This window comes from Ascidiella aspersa, chromosome 6 (assembly GCF_963924565.1).
Source record: "Ascidiella aspersa chromosome 6, kaAscAspe10.2, whole genome shotgun sequence".
Lineage (NCBI taxonomy): Eukaryota > Metazoa > Chordata > Ascidiacea > Phlebobranchia > Ascidiidae > Ascidiella > Ascidiella aspersa.
Window position 1 is genome coordinate 13858080 of NC_139452.1, and position 17050 is coordinate 13875129.

The 17050-nt window shown below is 34.2% G+C and overlaps 2 protein-coding genes across 6 annotated transcripts; one reads left to right on the forward strand and one right to left on the reverse strand.

Annotated features, from left to right (window-relative positions):
* Positions 1 to 526: 526 nt before the first annotated feature.
* Positions 527 to 6008, forward strand: LOC146140007 (large ribosomal subunit protein uL18m-like). Its single transcript, XM_083392098.1, has 4 exons — positions 527 to 723; positions 813 to 1047; positions 1310 to 1399; positions 5718 to 6008. Exons 1-4 carry the CDS (start codon positions 678 to 680, stop codon positions 5980 to 5982), a joined length of 636 nt encoding a protein of 211 aa, XP_083248224.1. The 5' UTR covers positions 527 to 677; the 3' UTR covers positions 5983 to 6008.
* Positions 6009 to 7043: 1035 nt separating this feature from the next.
* LOC146140008 (required for meiotic nuclear division protein 1 homolog) lies at positions 7044 to 10043 on the reverse strand. 5 transcript variants are annotated; one of them, XM_083391917.1, is made up of 7 exons: positions 9842 to 10043; positions 9007 to 9153; positions 8619 to 8777; positions 8334 to 8559; positions 7504 to 7596; positions 7290 to 7434; positions 7044 to 7186 (listed from the first exon to the last, which is right to left on the reverse strand). In XM_083391917.1, the coding sequence occupies exons 2-7, from the start codon at positions 9047 to 9049 to the stop codon at positions 7115 to 7117; spliced, it is 738 nt and encodes a 245-aa protein (XP_083248043.1). In that variant the 5' UTR covers positions 9050 to 9153; positions 9842 to 10043; the 3' UTR covers positions 7044 to 7114. The 5 variants fall into 5 exon arrangements, with proteins under 5 accessions (XP_083248043.1, XP_083248041.1, XP_083248042.1 ...); XM_083391915.1 differs by having other exon boundaries at positions 8619 to 8782; XM_083391916.1 differs by having other exon boundaries at positions 9705 to 10043.
* Positions 10044 to 17050: the final 7007 nt, after the last annotated feature.

Genomic DNA, 17050 nt, shown 5'->3' on the forward strand with positions numbered 1-17050 from the left:
TCCATTCCATACCCGTTGTTATTTCCAAGTTAGTTCAACGCTCTGAAAAACCACCCGATCCGTTAAAAATTAGTGCATTCAAAGGATCAAAAAGTCCGACTTTTAGACTTTGAGGTCAATGTGCTTCAAAAGATTAAGTTTAATAATACTTGACCCACCTAAACCCAAACGCTAAACAGCACCCGAACCCAAAGGCGCTCTTTCACTATTGTACGTGAAAAGTTATGCAAAAAAAAATATTAATACCGCTTACCACAACGCGTATTGTTTGGGTTAGCGTTTGGTTGAGGGTTGGTCAAGTAATATTATGATTATTATTAATAACAACTTGACCCACCCTCAACCAAACGCTAACCCAAACAATACGCGTTGTGGTAAGCGGTATTAATATTTTTTTTTTTTGCATAACTTTTCACGTACAATAGTGAAAGAGCGCCTTTAGTTGCCTCAGAAAATAATTCTACAATAATATAACTTCCCTTAAAGCTTAATTTGATATATCTCTTTATTGCATGTGTATAGCTTGGTGGCTGGTGCTGTTGCACACAACAAACCTTATTTGTTATTTTGGAGGTGCTAACTAACTTTTTTGCAGGTTATAGAGAAAAATAAAGTGTAAACATGTTTAATATGTAACTGCAATTAAGTTTGAGTAAATTGTTTCATACATTTTTCAAATGGCAGTCAACACGGTTTATAAGTTTGTTTCAAACATTTTACGAGGTAGCTCTTAATGTTACTACATTGCACCATACAAATTTATGTGTTTTTTTATAAGGCAAATCTTAAAAAAGTAACATGTACTGTTTTAGGTTGCTCTTCAAGTCATCCTATCTTTCGCCAAACAGCAACAGCATCATCTGCCGAACTTCATGCAGCAAAGGATGCAAACTTAAGAAACTCTGACATTGTGCCATTAAAAAATTTTCAAAATAGAAATCCGAGGAGTTTGGAAAGGCTGTCATTGGCACACAAAGACTTTGGTTGGGGCAGAGGATTATCACATCACAGTGCAACAAACATGCCATCTAGGCAATATTATCACAGGTAACATGTTTTTATTTATCTTACCTTATATTGAACAAATAGTTTTGCTCCTTTGTTTATTTTAAATGGGTAATCAATACGGCGGAAATAGATCTAAGACATTCAATTAAATATTAATAGCTAAGCTTTATAGTAAACCTAAAATGAAAAACAACGTAGACAAAATTGTAGATATATGTTGATTCCCTACTTAATATGGGTTTTGTAACCTACTGGACTGAGGATAAAACATAACTTTCCACTTTAACTCTTTTTGCCCAAGGGTGTTTGTTGAAAAGAGAAGACATTCAACAACGGCTGTGCTGGAGCACTATAATGGCTGCAGAGTTATTGAAGTATCAACAAGAGAATGGTTAGTAAACCATAATTTAAAGTCTTTATCACTGTTGAAAGTATATTTAAGGTTGCCACACAGTTTATGAATTTTTTTATGTGCAGCTTAAGTTATGTGCTCAGTTAAAACAGGCCTGTAAAATATGTCAATTTAGTCTAATTAACGGCTTATTTTTTAAATAAACCTATTTTCACCTCATTTGTTGCACAGTGCACCCAGAATTCTTTCTTGTATTTTAAAAAATAAAATATTATAAAAAGTACTGTACTATTACCAGGGAAGGATGTAGATGTGCTCCCTCAAACTATATATTTTTATTTACCTATTTTAACCAGGGTTGCTAAGTCCGTTCAAAAAAACTAACTACAGCCTAAAAAAAGTCTAACTACAGCCTTAAAAAAGTTGAGTCCAACTATGGCCAATTTTTTTAGGCCTACAGCATAGTTGCACTTTTTTTTATCCACCCAAAATACATAGTTATTTTCCACAATATGCTATTCAACTTTTACGATTTACAGTTATCAGTAGGGCCATTTTTATTTTAACCTAAAAAAAACTTTTTTAAACTTTATTTTTATCAAATTTTAATGTAACAAAATTGCTTGTTTGTAGAGGCCACAGTTCTTCCTTGAATTGATGCCAGTTACCTAAACATAATATTGTGTCGCAAAGTCAAGGTGTTTTATGGATTATCAAAAGTGTGTCGGGTTTTTTGGCGATAGATTTAGATTGCTTAGGTATTCTTGTACTACAGAATGTCAGTAGGCTATCCCTAAAATCCAAACTGTTGATCTTCGAAAAGACCATGTTTATCAAGATGAAGTGTTTTATAAGAATTATTTAAATACGTAACAATAAATAAAAAAATGGACAATTTGCGATAAAAGTTACTGCTGATTCAAGTAGGCATTGTGACATATTTCCTGCTTTTATAGGTTAATATGGTTTAATTGCGTCGCAGTTCCTGATTTACAATGCTTCCACGACGATTTTTACAAAAATTACTCTCAAGAAACACAAAAACTTTGTCAAAAGCCATAATTTGACTTTATTGTAGCATAATGGTTGGAGGTTGTAGTAAGCCCATACAGAAGTAGGTATCATTTTGGACGTTTCGAATGACTCTTTATTCATTTTCAACATGGAGAGAAGTCACTGATGGTAAGTGTATATATAGTGCTAAGGCACACATCAGAAAGAAGGAAACATGGATAGATACATAATCTAAACAGGATTTGCAGCGATTAGAAGGTAGGTTGCCGATAGCAGATAAGGCCATCCACATGATCAGATGTTGAAAAGATAGAGTGGTGTAGAAGCTTGGTCTGTGTTAATTTCCGGGTTGTGCCGTGTTATTTCTACGGTTTCCTTAATCAAAAGACGACGCCAACACCGACTTGCCGCAAGAATCTTGGGGTTTTTAAAATCGATTTTGTGACCAGGATTTTGATGCAAATGCCTTGCCACGTTGTGTCCTGCGTGGACCGTGATGAAGGGTCGTGGTTGTCCATACGCACTTGTAGGTTACGCTTGGTTTGTCCAATATAAGTAGCTCCGCACAAACATTGCACTTTGTATATCACTCCTGAACGACGTAACACATGCTGGTGGTCCTTGTGTATAAAAACGAACTGATAGGTGTGGTTTTGTGGCTGAAAATAAATTTGACTTTATTTTCGGTGTTGCACGCTACGAAGGTAGTAAGTTCTTTGCATATGTTCATCGATATTTTTCCAATAAACGTGAGTTTCATTGTGATGGTATACAACATTTTGTTTTCTTCATGTTCTACCATTTTGTTTTGCACGTCCTTGTGTTTTTGGTCAAGAAACCTGTAAATGACAGTATCAATAAACTGCTTGGGGTAACCATTCATCATCAACATTTTAGAAATATTGCGGAATTTGTGGTGCATTCCCATGTAAGTTTTACAAATTCTGTAAGCCCGGTGTAATAGGCTATTTATCAGGTTGCGCTTGTATTTAAATTGCACAAAACTTGACCGTCTTGTTAGGAGGCCTGTATGGGTAGACTTGCGATATACATGAGTGCTGTGTCCATTAGGCATTTTCTTAACCAGTACATCCAGAAAGGGCAGATTATTTTCCTTTTCCCACTCACAGGTAAACTGGATATTTGGATGGATGCCATTTAGAGTGCAGAGAAAAGCCTCAATTTCATCACTGTTGTAGAATACGGCAAAAATGTCATCTACATAGAAGATGGGGTTGTGCTGGGTTTTCCGCGGTTTGATCAATTAACCAGTTCATGAAAACATCAGCAAGCAGAGGGGCGATCGGGGAACCCATAGCGACGCCGTCGATCTATGTGTAAAATTTTTTTGCCTAAATTGAAAAGTGATGTCATTGCAGGTCCAAATTAACATTTTCTTGAACTCAGATTTCTTTGAGTCCATGAAACAGCTTAACACCTTCCTTGTATATGTTGTTGAGAATCAGGTTGGTGGTAAATTCAACTGGAATGTTAGTGAACAGGCTTTTTACATCGTAAGATACCATGACCTTGTCATACAGTTGTGTGTGGTTAACACGGTTCACGAAATCAAAGGTATCTTTTATATTGGTGGGATGTGCGCGCAGTGGTTGTAGAACTTCACACAGCCATTCGGCACAGTCATAGCAAAAACATCCACGCGAGTCTAGAATAGGTCGAAGTGATGTGTTGACCTTTTGTACTTTAGGAACGCCATACAATGTAGGGGTACGGGCAGCGGTTGGTCTGATTCTGGCGTACACATCATCTTCCAGTTTATCATTCTTGTGTAAACGATAAAGAAACCCTTGAAAACTTACCATCTATGTTGAAAATGAATAAAGAGATATTCGAAACGTCCAAAATGATACCTACTTCTGTATGGGCTTTGATATTCTTATTACGTCTGACTTTATTGTAAATTTTAACTTTATTTTGACCTACCTTCTTAGTAACAGTTCCCTAGGTGCTGAAAACAACTTTATTTTTTTATTGGTGGACAGACGAGGTCCTTAATTTTAACTTTATTGTTTTTGCGAGCCCTACTTATCAGTCTTAAATTTGGTACTGCGCATGCACATATCTGACTTAGATAGTTATAATTATGATATGGAGTCTCAGACCCAAGTCTGACTAAAGAAAAATAAACCGACTCTACAGCCCAGATTTTAGCTGTATAAATGCAAATCACTTTTGTGCTTTGGATGAGTCAGATTTGTCTTTTTAGTATGTTTTACAATGATTTGAGGGCATCTTTTCATAAAAAATTCACCACATGTAAAATGTCATGGTTTTGCGCTACACTGATTGTTAGGTATTCAGTCTTTAAAATATGAACAAAAAATCGGTAAATTGAAGTTCATGCAATTTTTTTATGAATTCTTTACTGGTAAGTGTAAACACATACAAAGTCAATATGATCATCATATCATAAAACTGACTCTGTGCATCCTTAAACAGAATTGCATCCAGAGGCCTACCAGGTTTGACCTCCCCTCAAAAACTACAATTTTTGCCAATGGATCTACCCTTAATGAGAGTCGCTACTCATTATGTGTATTGGCGACCCTTTTTTTCTCAATATTTTCTGCTTTACATTAGATATACAGTAAAAATTGCCCAACATCGTTTAGCAAATGCCTGGGTGTTCTGCTGGTGAAATAAATTATTTTAAACTTGCCATATTCATATGAATGAAATTAAGTTTGTGGTTATTTTTATAGCCAGGTTTCTGACTATAAACTTTACACCGGAGAAACCAGGGGCAAATAAAAATAATTAAAAAAATGTTTTAAGAATATACTGTTTCCTTTCCGTGCACCTGGCAACCTTCCATGGAGCACCCTTGCATTGAGTGACGAATGTTGCATACTATTTTAAAGTTTACGAATTGTTACGTCGCACAAAGCATTATGTTATATGTCATTTCAAAGTTAGGGAAGTTTGGCAGTTGTTTATTTCAGACTCAGTTAATGACTTGTGACGCATATAGCTTTTTCTACAAAAAACTTATTATTGGACTAAGCTTCACCTACATTAACGCAAGTTCGTATTTTGTGTTTTATTTATATGTGCGAATGAACACTTTGTTAGTTGGTACTTGATTCAGGAATGTTTCCAACACAGTTGAGCCTAAACTGTAATGCTGGCGACATATACTGCATAATCTGTTAATAGTTTTACCAAAGGCATTTTAACGTCCTGCCAGAAATGCAGGGTTTAAAATCCCTTTCACACCCACGTTTGGCTCCTACGAGTGCTAATATTGGCACTATTTTTTTGAAATATGCCTTTTTTTTATAAATTTTAGAATTATAGGTAATATATCTTAATATTATTTCAGGTACATTAGAAAACATCTCCAATCACCAACCAGTGTTGATGCATTTCATATAATTGGACTTGTATTCGCCGAGCGTTGTATAAGAGCCGGAATTTCTAGTGCCTCATGGTTTCCTATGTACAATATTGGCAGAGGTGAATGTACAAAAGCCTTCAAGAAAGCTGTTTTTTCTACCAGTTTTGCTTTGAGGGAGCCAGAGCAAAAATCTTATCGATATTCATATCCACGTAAAATTATTAGAGGGCCCACAGCCCTATCAGAATAGTAAATAAAACCATTTTTCTTATTGAAGTTGTGTTTGTTGGTTATTTTGGCAAAATTAGCTACAGATGCCCTTTTTAAATAAAGAAACAGAATGAACAGTTTTTATTTACTGCATAATCTTTACACATAACAGTTAACTTGCTATGGTAATATTACTCAGTTTAGTAGTTTTAATATGTTATGCTTACTGCTGGGGCTTGATTTTGAAAGTTTTTAGGGATTATGCAAACCTCTAGCCCACGTGAGGCCTAGATTTAATAACATGTACTTCTGTTTAAGTTAGTGCAGTCTTATAGTATAGAAACACATATCACCTGGTAGTTAAATTTGTTTGCAAGTAACAACGATTAGCAATTACATGTATAACATAGGTTTTAAAAACTTATTTAGGTTTCATCTGAAATGTTGCATCAAATCCAATCCAGATTCCCTTATTTAAGACACTATCTATGCACTGTAAGATGGCACCCCACAAAAAATTATTCAAACCTGCACCAGTTTTTAGGAGCTCAATTTTGTGGTAAATCTGGTCTAACCTTAAAAAAATATTGCAATCAGAATTAAAATTACCTTTTTTGTTAGAAATATGCATACCGACAAGTATGCAAAACTCATTGCACACTTTCCATTATAAAACTGGGGATGTTATAGTACCCTGTACTGGGACCGATTTTCAAGGTATGATATGCGCTTCTATAATTTTCTATTTTCTTAGTATGCTTTAAGCCAAAAAAGTTTGGTAACCATTGGCTTAGCCCAGTGGTGCCATTTCTAATGCTCAAGGGTGTCCACAGAGATATTTTTTTCTTAAAAAATCTGATTTTTGATAGCTTCAACTTTCTGTGTAAAGATTAGAGTGGAATAAATCCAATTATAACTTCCTACGTTGTGTTGATGTGTATTGTTCCTGTTCCATTTATTGTGACATTCTAGTTAATTACCTACTAAATTGTTATTTCTGAGGGGTGCCGCTAGTCACAAAAGGTTGAGAAACACTGGCGACTTGCCCATTAGTTATAAATTACAACTTTGCAAATTTATATTTAATAACAAAGTTTTTATTTGCATGTAGTAAGTGCAAAATTTTTGTAAGGTGTATATAAATGTAATAAAGCTTCAAATATTTCATTGAATCATTCAGGTCGACTATTTTCATGTTTGGGAAAGTTCGGTGTAACAAAATAATGTATCAGCTCAAAAATGACCTGAAAGTATAACATATGCAAGATTAATTATTTATATGATTACATTAACTAATAGCAGCTTATAAAAACACTGATTAGCAAAGAAAAAAAAGGTATTACAAACCTCTATTAAAATTAGTAAAACAATCAAAATTTCAATCCGCAATGACTTTTGTTCAGCCAGGTGGGACTTGAGCAATTCAACAATATGCGCACAATAGGACAACTTTTCATTCATAATTTTAACTCTCAAAGGTAAGTTTAAATACCTAAAATATATAAAATAAGAAAAGCTTAAAATTTGTGTGCCATATTACATACTTGTTTTGGAGGTTTACCTTGTTGTCTTAAGATAAAGCAATTCCAGGTCTTCCCGGTCCCAGTAAACATCAGGAACATCCAGCAAATTGTACTTTAAATTTAGTTGATGCCTATACAATACAAAAAAATTAACAAAATTTTATTTGAAATATTTAATGTAAATACATATATTTGCATTTACACATTAATTGGGGAAAATAAATGTCAAGTGAAATTCCTATTAATCTTTAGGGAAAAGCATATATCATAATAAAAAAAAAACTGTTGTCAAATTTGTTTTTTTGATTTTTGTACTAATGAAATTGTTCGCATTTTTTTGCGAATAGTGTCGTACTAGCTTGTTTACTTCTGAAGATATGAATTTCTTAATTATAAAGTTACCACCGTTTTATGAAATAACCAAATTAACGACCTAAGACAAGTTTAGTAACGCAACAATGGGTGAAACTTTAAAAAACACAACAAAAAGGTGTGAAATATCATGGTATTTTGTCTGTGTTGGGCATTTTGGAAGTTAAACCGCCCCGATTTTCCAAAAAGGTAGTTATAGTGAGTGGTTGGAAAGTGTAGTAACTCTATGAAAAACGACTTTAATATAGAATATTCAATGCCTAAAACTGGCAATGAGAAATTTAACTGGCACAACTACTTAATATCATATATTAAAATTATTTTGTTTTGTCAAAAAACAAAAAGTGTTAACAAAAACATTAAAAATGCGTTTTTCTTAAAACCATAAATTTGGACTAACAACAGTTTTTTTTATTAGCGACGATATGTATTTATAAAATATATATATAATTCTTAACTTATTTTGTAAGTTTAAAATTTTCTGGTTCATTTTTACCTAATTTGGAAGAGTTCACCTATCATTTGCAGTACTGAATTGGAATCTTTATAAGAAAGCTTCCTAGTGATTAGTTCCTTAGGTATGCCTTGTATTGAGTCAATGAAATCATCAAGAGAATGTTCCCAATGGGCAAGTTTAACAGACATCACAAGAGCATTGGAAAAGGCATAAATTTCCTCAGCTAAAAGAGTTTCATCTCCATTTGACTTTATTTCAAAATGATCTTCAGAAGAAATAAAAATTTTTTTACAGCAGAATTACACATTTTACATGTTTTCATACTTTTCTGGAAAGTTGTTTTAGTTTCAACAAATTGGTAATTCATTTGCTCGTTTTCCCAATGAACAATGTTGCTTGGATATGGCTCAATTTCAAATGGCTTAATAAGATACATAATTTTTTTAATCTGCTCTGGATCCGTGTTCCAAAAAGTTAAGGCACCTTCTCTGGCAAATAACAAAATGTCAATTCTGTGTTTTCATTCCTTCAAATTCAAAACATAACAATAGAGATAAGGTGCTATAAAACAGTATTAAGAAGTATCTTGTCCTGACCATGTCTAAACTTTGTGAACGATTGTGGAAAATGGTTAACATAATCATTTGAAAGATTTGCAAGCTTTATCTGACTGAAAAATGCCAGTGTTTAATTTAAAAAAAGTAATATATACCTGAAAAAGAAAATGAAGCCCATTCCCTTATTCTCCAATGCATTTTCTTCCGTCCATTTTACACAAATTACATTAGTAATATCTTGCGACAAAGTTACAATTTTGAACATTTGTGCTGTTCCAATAATTTTTTGGAGTTTGGTTAACCTTCAAAAAAAAGCATCCATGATGCACAAATTATTATACAATAAAAATATGCATGTAAAGTCTGTATGCCATCCATGATATATGGTAGGGGTCTGGAACCTTTTTATCTAGGGGAGCCATATAATACTTTTTCAACATCTAGTTGTAGGTTTCTTATTTTGTTCTCAATAAAACTTTTAAAGGACACAACATGCTACGCAACTTTGATTACAGAGTTTTGTTGAAAGAAAAGGGCCTTTTGGAATTTAAGGGATTTTCCTACAAACAGGATAACAGTCTCGAAAAACAAAATCGAAAATTTGCTATGATGTGTGTTAAAAAAGGAAAGTTAGGAAGGCGGCGTGCAGCAAGCAAGATTCTTTTATCAAAAGAGCCATATATGGCTTGCAAGCCATAGGTTCCCAACCCCTAATATATGGTATTGGAATTTAACTGGGGTGACCCTTTATTTTATATACAACACTACTTAACTCCTTATTAATCTTTCCACAGCAATTTATTAACAAATTTACCCTTAAAATATAAGTAAATTCTTTTTATAGGACACTTACTTGTAACCTTCTGCTGTTGCAAATGTCACACATGTGTTTTCATTACATTTGGTTAATACTTTTTGAATTGGTTTTCTTGTTTTGGGCCTAGATTTCATATTTTGTATGAAATGTCCACTTTTTTCAAAGTTGTTTACCTGTGATGAGTCTGTTTGCGACATTCTGATACATAAATGTAACTGGTTAGGTCCTCTTGGTTGTTTATTTGAAAATGCTCTCATCAACTTTCCGAAATGTTTAATAACTGGATGAAGTGGTTGTCGCCAACAGTGAAATGCTGAAGACATCAACATATTTTTAGGCTTGCAAACTTTATAAAGTAAAACATCTACAAAATAAAATCCCTATAATTAAAAATAGAAATACATTCATTTTTATACTAAAAGCTGAATAATTTTCAATCTTTTTACACTATATATGTTTTGTTTAGAACAAACCTAACCAAAGTGTTCTATACCAATGGTTCTTAACCTGGGCGCTACCGTCCCCTTGGGTGCTTTGTTAACCTTTACTGGCAAAAATACTCAGCAGACGCTATATAGTGGTTTTTCAGAAGTTTTAACAATATTTTTTCACTGCAAATTTGCTTTAGTAGTTCTGCTAGATGAATATCAATGCAGTTGGACTCCAGCCATAAGACTGAAATAAGAACAAGATCAACGTTGGAAAAAATAAAGTTTGAATAGGCCAAAATATGACTAATATCTAATATATAGTTGTAAAATCGTCTAAATCTGCATATGTCCTAAATCCTTCTGAATAATGCCTAAATGGTCAGAATCAGGCCTATACAACCTTTTACCTGGTCCTGGCCCAAATCCCACTCCTAAGTATCACTAACCAGTAGGGATGTTCAAAGTAGAATCCCAAGGTATTCTAGAATAATAGGATTCGAATCCAGAATAGCGAATCCTAGTATATTTTTTATTAAATTATCTAACCTTGGTTTTGTTTGGGAAAGGGATTAATCTTAATCTATCCCACAGGGCCTACAATCACAGCAATAAATCGCCCAAACAATTTGCTAACATGTGTACATTATAATAAAAAAATCTCCCATATATTTAACATTCTTAACAACTGTCATTTGAAGCAGTTCTGTAAACTGTATTATGTCAACTGTCCAGGTTGTTGCTATAACTTATATTTTTGCCAATAGTGAGTACAATAAAACACTGCACACAGAAGTCTTAAGCAATTCAGTCCTGATTTTTAAAGCTTTGTTGGGTTTTAGTGCTTCTTTTTAAAGTTACTATTGACATAACGAATTCTTGACAATTCTGCTGTGCATAACTGCATAACCTCACTGAATATTGGCCTTAAGTAACCCTATAGCGTATTTTGTAGGCGGCCAGCACGTTTTACAACGTAATATTACGATTGCAACTTTAACGCATTTAGGGCAATTGCGAACTCCGCACTAGACATTAATTATTAGACGAACGTTATTGCGATAGGCGGTAATTGGTCGCCGAAAAAACGCTGACACGGCACTACCAGGTTACATTTAAAGCAAGCACTATAAATTGGTCGCCGCAGCGCCAGGCCAACTTACCACACACGTTTCTACAATTAGGCGCAAAAATTGGCGGTAAAACATTAAATTATATCAGTTCCAATTACCCGAAATAAACGGCAGAATTGGATTCGATATTCTACTTTGAACATCCCTACTAACCAGCCTAATAATTTTAACCCTAAACCAATTTCTAACCCCTACCATTTCCCCTCCCACTAACCCAAAACTAGGGCAAACCATTCAGTGCCAAAACAGCAGCACATTAACGGCGCCAGTCAAACTAGGCTGTCCAAAGATGACAAAAAGACGGCAGATGCCAGCCTGAAGGCCCCCAATCGATCCTACCATAGTTCCTACAGTTTCAGGCATTATTTGGGCCATTAAGGCCTTATTCCTATGAATTTAGAACTTATTTCGACAGGTAACGAATATTATACCTATCTTGTCTCTGAAGTCCAAATGGAACTACCACAGTTCAAAAACATAACATTGAATAGCTTAGTATAAAAAAACACAGAAAAAAAACAGTAAAACAAATTCAATTGCCGAAGACCCCAGTCAAATTTTCTTTTAGAAGACCAAAGAATTAATAAAACGGGAATTCACACTTGATTTATTTAATTCAACAAAAAGTTTGATATCCATGATGTCTTTGCCATGCTGACAATGTTTTGTAATCAACACCATAAAATGTTAAGGCAGCAATTAAGTTGTATAGACAATACGGTAGTCCTGGTTGCATTCCACTGCCTTCCCGCCATAGATCTTTGCCCATTTGGCGTGGAATATCACCAGCCAAGTGAATTTACCCAAATAATTTGGCGTATATATCGTCCTATTTTGGCGTAGGATTTCAGCCGAAAAAAATTTGGCGTAAATCTTTGCTGGCCACAAATTATGGAATGCAGTCAGGACGGTAGTAATCTTTCCTAATGCGGCAAATCTCCTAAATCCTCTTTTTTTAGACTGTAACTATTATTATTAGGTTTTGGGATTATTCATATTCTAAATAACTGAGTGAGACACCGCATGCCATATTTTGATAAAGTAATAATAATTGTGAATGTATTTCTTTAAGTAGATTTATAATTAGAAATAGACCGATATATCGGTTCACTGATAATATCAGACGATATTTGGCTTTTACCTATATGTCGGTATTGGTAAATGTAGGCCGATACTGCCGATATTTTAGTATGACAATATGATATGATTTTTCCTTTACAACAAACAACTTACCCTTTTTTTGATAAAAAAAATTGGATTTTAGCATCACGCCAAGTTAATACGCAAAATAATGGTTTAATAATTAACAAAGGTATATAAACTAAAATGTTATTTTGATTTTATTTTTGATTAATTCAAGTTTTATACATTTCCCAAGTATATAAAAAATCGCTATCAGTATAGGTTAACAAAATTGTAAAAAATCGGGTATCGGTCTCAAAAAGTGATATCGGTTGATCTCTATTTACAATATTCTTGAATTTGATTTTTAATTTCCTTATTGAACAACGCTAAAATGCCTAATACCATACCTAGGCTATGGAAATCCCGAAGGGTGCTGGGGTAAAAAAGGTTAAGAACCATTGTACCGATACTACGACAAATTAATAACTCTAGTTGAACAATTTAAATAATTGAAGCGTAGAGTGAGTAATTTAGTTTAACATGAGTATTTGTAATCTAAAGTCATGGGCAAAGTCGGTTTGCAGAACTGTTTACACCTGTTTTTATCTGTCTTCTGGCTAGCCTTCAGTTTGTTTACTTTTTGCACGCACGTGGATGTAAAAGTAGATATCCTAAGGATAACAAATTAATTTTTCAAGGGGGATTTGGAATTTAAATAAAGCGTGTTAATTAAATAAACAAATAAAAAAGACTTGAAAATATTTTATTTTTAATCTATTTGATCTCGTTCAAAAATAATAAGAAACGAGATAAAATAGTGCAACAACTTAATATGAACTATTAGGTTGACGCAAAGAGATTTTAAACCGATGGTCTCAACCTGTGGCACATGTATAAAACTAGTGGAACGCCACCGATTTTCAGGTAGGCTAAATTCACAACCAACATGTTGTATGCGTTATTGACGCAAACTGTGTCAATTAACTGCAACTGTCTGAAATTTTATTCTCTGTTTTCCATAGTGCGGAAAATTGAAAATTGACCTAGGCTACAACATCCGGAATCGAATATTTCCGTTTTGCCTTTCACAAGATCATGTCAATTTGGGCATAAATGTTAGAAAATAACAGGGACAAAACCAAGCAGTAATAAAGACCACTGCGTTCAAATGTAGCCTAATATTTAGAAAAATGTCAAGTAGAAAAATTAGCCTCAAAATCTACAAATGTGTATAGGCTACACTATAAGATATACAACAGGGGTGGGTCCTGGATATTCGTTTGGGAGACGCCATGAGCATTTTAAGGAATGACGTCACAAAGTTACCTCATAATGTAAGTCGTAAAATAATTATTCTTAAAATACATGCCATTTTCCAGCGAACTCGTGTGTAAATACAAATACGCAGATGCAATGTAGTTTGAAAACAGACTGCATGTATTTGGTTCACATTGGTAAAACTTTTTATTTATAGGATAGTGACGCAATGGTCATATAGAAACGATACCAATATTGCTCGGAAAATGATGACAACAAAATTAATTATGGTAAATATTATTTAATTGTTAAGTTTTGATATGGTTTGGTTCTTTAAAGCACCAACACTGCAATGCTTCTTATATTAATTACACATAAACTAATTTAATGCGTTGTTTTATAAAAAAAAAATACATAAACGAAACATGAATATCAAGTTTAATTGGCGGCCCACGCGTGGCCACGGTAGGTTGGCCGCCCTTGCTGTAAACGATACATTTTCGCTAAAAAGCTTGTTAACCGCCAACACAAGTAAAAAATGCCATTTTCTTTGTTTCGCCAATTTTTACTCTGATCAAGTAATTCAATCATTATAATCAGGATTAGGACCCACCGGAACTACTATACGTGCCGTATGTAAGACTAACTCTCGTTGATATAGGCTATTTTCCTAATTTCCGTTCATATTACTAATTTTCCGTTCATATCACAATTTTACCAGGTAGGCCTACCACCGGCGTTGCGCGAGAACCATTGTCCCAGCTAACCACTACTATTCGATTCTGTGTTTGTTAACAACTTTCTTGTGCTATAGATAAAAAAACGCGAAAGATGATGACAAACATTGCAGGCTACTTAAAATTAATTTTGGTGGTTGCAATATTTAACTATAGCCTACTTTTCTACTTTCATGGCTTTTGATATTCCACTTAGATCAGTGGTTGGCAAACTGTGGACCGCGGCCCAAATGTAGGCCGCAGAGCCATTTTTAGTAGGTCCGCGAGTAATGGTAGCTGTACATTCAATGCACTGTTTATATTATCTCAGCATGGTTTAGGCCCGCATGAATGTGGCCCTTTTGCCAAATTTAACTATATTACGTAAACGAAAAATTTTACGCGCTTTGGGCGTACATTTGGTTTATTTTTATGCACTTTTATAAGTTTTATATACTGAAACTATATTATGTCAAAAAGCGATATTCTATTATTTCTTGCGTCGGGTGACTCATAATTTTACAGTCAAATTTCTGTCGAATTGTATTATAAATTTCGCTATTACGAACAATATTCTGTCATGTGTCTTGGGCCTATACGCCACGTATTCTTTTAATTAAAGTTTTGCCAATTTGAAACCAATAAACGCAATGTGTTTCGCGATACGCGTAATTAAACTGGATTTTAGCTTTTCGTTCGAGAACAACAGGTGTTTCTAAGAATAATTGTTTTACAAAGTAACTTTGTGATAGGCCTATAACTCTAATGGTTCCAACTCAAAACAAATATCGTGAATCCGCCACTGTTTTGGTAGTGGTTTTAGGTAGTGGGCCTTAAATAGCTTTGAAAAAAGTATTTTGAGCCGCGACAAAAAAAGTTTGCCGACCACTGACTTAGATCAATTATAAGTTTCAACGTATTTTCAGACTTTTTAATAAGTTTTGTTCGAATTAAACTAGGACAAACTCTGATCTCAAAAAGACTACGTCAAACTACACAGTCCGAAAAAACAAATAGTTGGAACTTCCTGCTTATTTGAAAGCAACTTTTTGGTTTAGATTAGGTTCTTGTTAGCATATTTTTCAGAATGTGGTTCAGTTGCAGTTTCGGTTCGAACAACTTAAACGTTTCGGTTCAGTTCTGGTTCGACCAAAGTATTTAAAAAAAAATTCGTAATGTTTCGGTTTGCCTTAAAATGTAGCTTGCGTTAAAGACTAAAACTATAGAAATATGCACTAAATAATTAGGCCTAAATTTAATTAGAACTAACTTTGTAACATTCCTATAGCGCCTTTTGTGATCAATGATAGCCTTAAGAAAACCTACGGTTACTTACAGTTCAAAGTCGTGCAACAAATATACAACCAAGATCTTCTAATAAATATATATATATTAATTTAAGAGAGGGCGGTAGGTCTATGGCCTGATGAAAAACGGAACATGACGCGGTAAAACAGTACATTTTTTAAGGTACGAAGTACCGTAACTTTTTCTATAAATCGACCAATACACACCACCTTTACGGAAAGAATCCTAAAATTACTGCTGTCCTTTGCATGTTGAGATTAGGCCACAGTCCACTGAATATAACATATACGTTTCGTACTTGTATTTGCGGAGCTTCTGAAACTCCAATACATTTGTGTTTTGAGTGTCCACTATTAACCGCCGAAAGGTCCGTTTTAATGAGCGCAATTTGTTCTCTGTTTGTCGATAATTCTGTAATGTCACCGACTGCGTTGTTTTCCTTGTCTAATGCTACTTTGTTGAATTACATTCTGTTTGGACATCCTGATTTAATTTTCTCTGAATCTCTCATTTTATTTAACGCTGTACATAAAACTAAAAAGAATTCTTTTACCAGAACGCTGGTCCGGCTTACCTTCAATGTCTGTTTTACAAGCTGGACACAAGACCATGCCCGACTTTTTAATATTAACTATGCGAAAATTTTCGCGCTCCGTGCCGATTGTATTTGTCTTTATTTTTACGTATATTTGCGTTTTGAGAGAGGTTTCTCTGACCAAAGGCGACGTGCGCATGGAAGCTATGTCCAAGTGTAATTATTTCATAACATGTAACTCTCCAAAATAAAAGTTCCTTTACCTTTACCATATAATCTTTGATGTTTTTCGCTTATGTATTCGGTCTTTTATAATAAACATCAACAAAAGTATAAAAGTTGTTATGGTTTGGCCTGCGACAAGGTTGTCGAACCATGGTCTAAAATATACGACAATACCCTAGATACGGGAAGGCGAACCACTGTCCCGCGGGTCACGAAGTGACTCACTAAAGATTTTAATGACCCACTTTCTCTCAAGAAATACCGAAATGTGTTATCAATCATTTTCATGAAAGAACAAATATCAAAAAAACAGTTCTTCGTTAGATAACCGTATACTGTTTAAATCAGGGCTGGCAAATCTGTGTGTCGTGCAAAAGTGTTTAAGGGGTGACGAGTAAGCCTACTAACAAATCGGTGCAGAAAAGCAGACAACTAAACAGCATTTTGTTTATCGCTGTAAAACGTATCGGGTGGTGATCCTTTAAGGGAAACTATGAGTTCGCGGACTAAAAGTTCTAAAAACCCTGGGTAAACCATTAAATCATGCTGAAAAGCTTTCTGCTGAACTCCTGTAACGCTATAAAAAATGCAGCATTTGTTAACTATTTAGCTTCTTAATATTTGTGGGAATCCGAATTTGGAAATCATCCAAAAA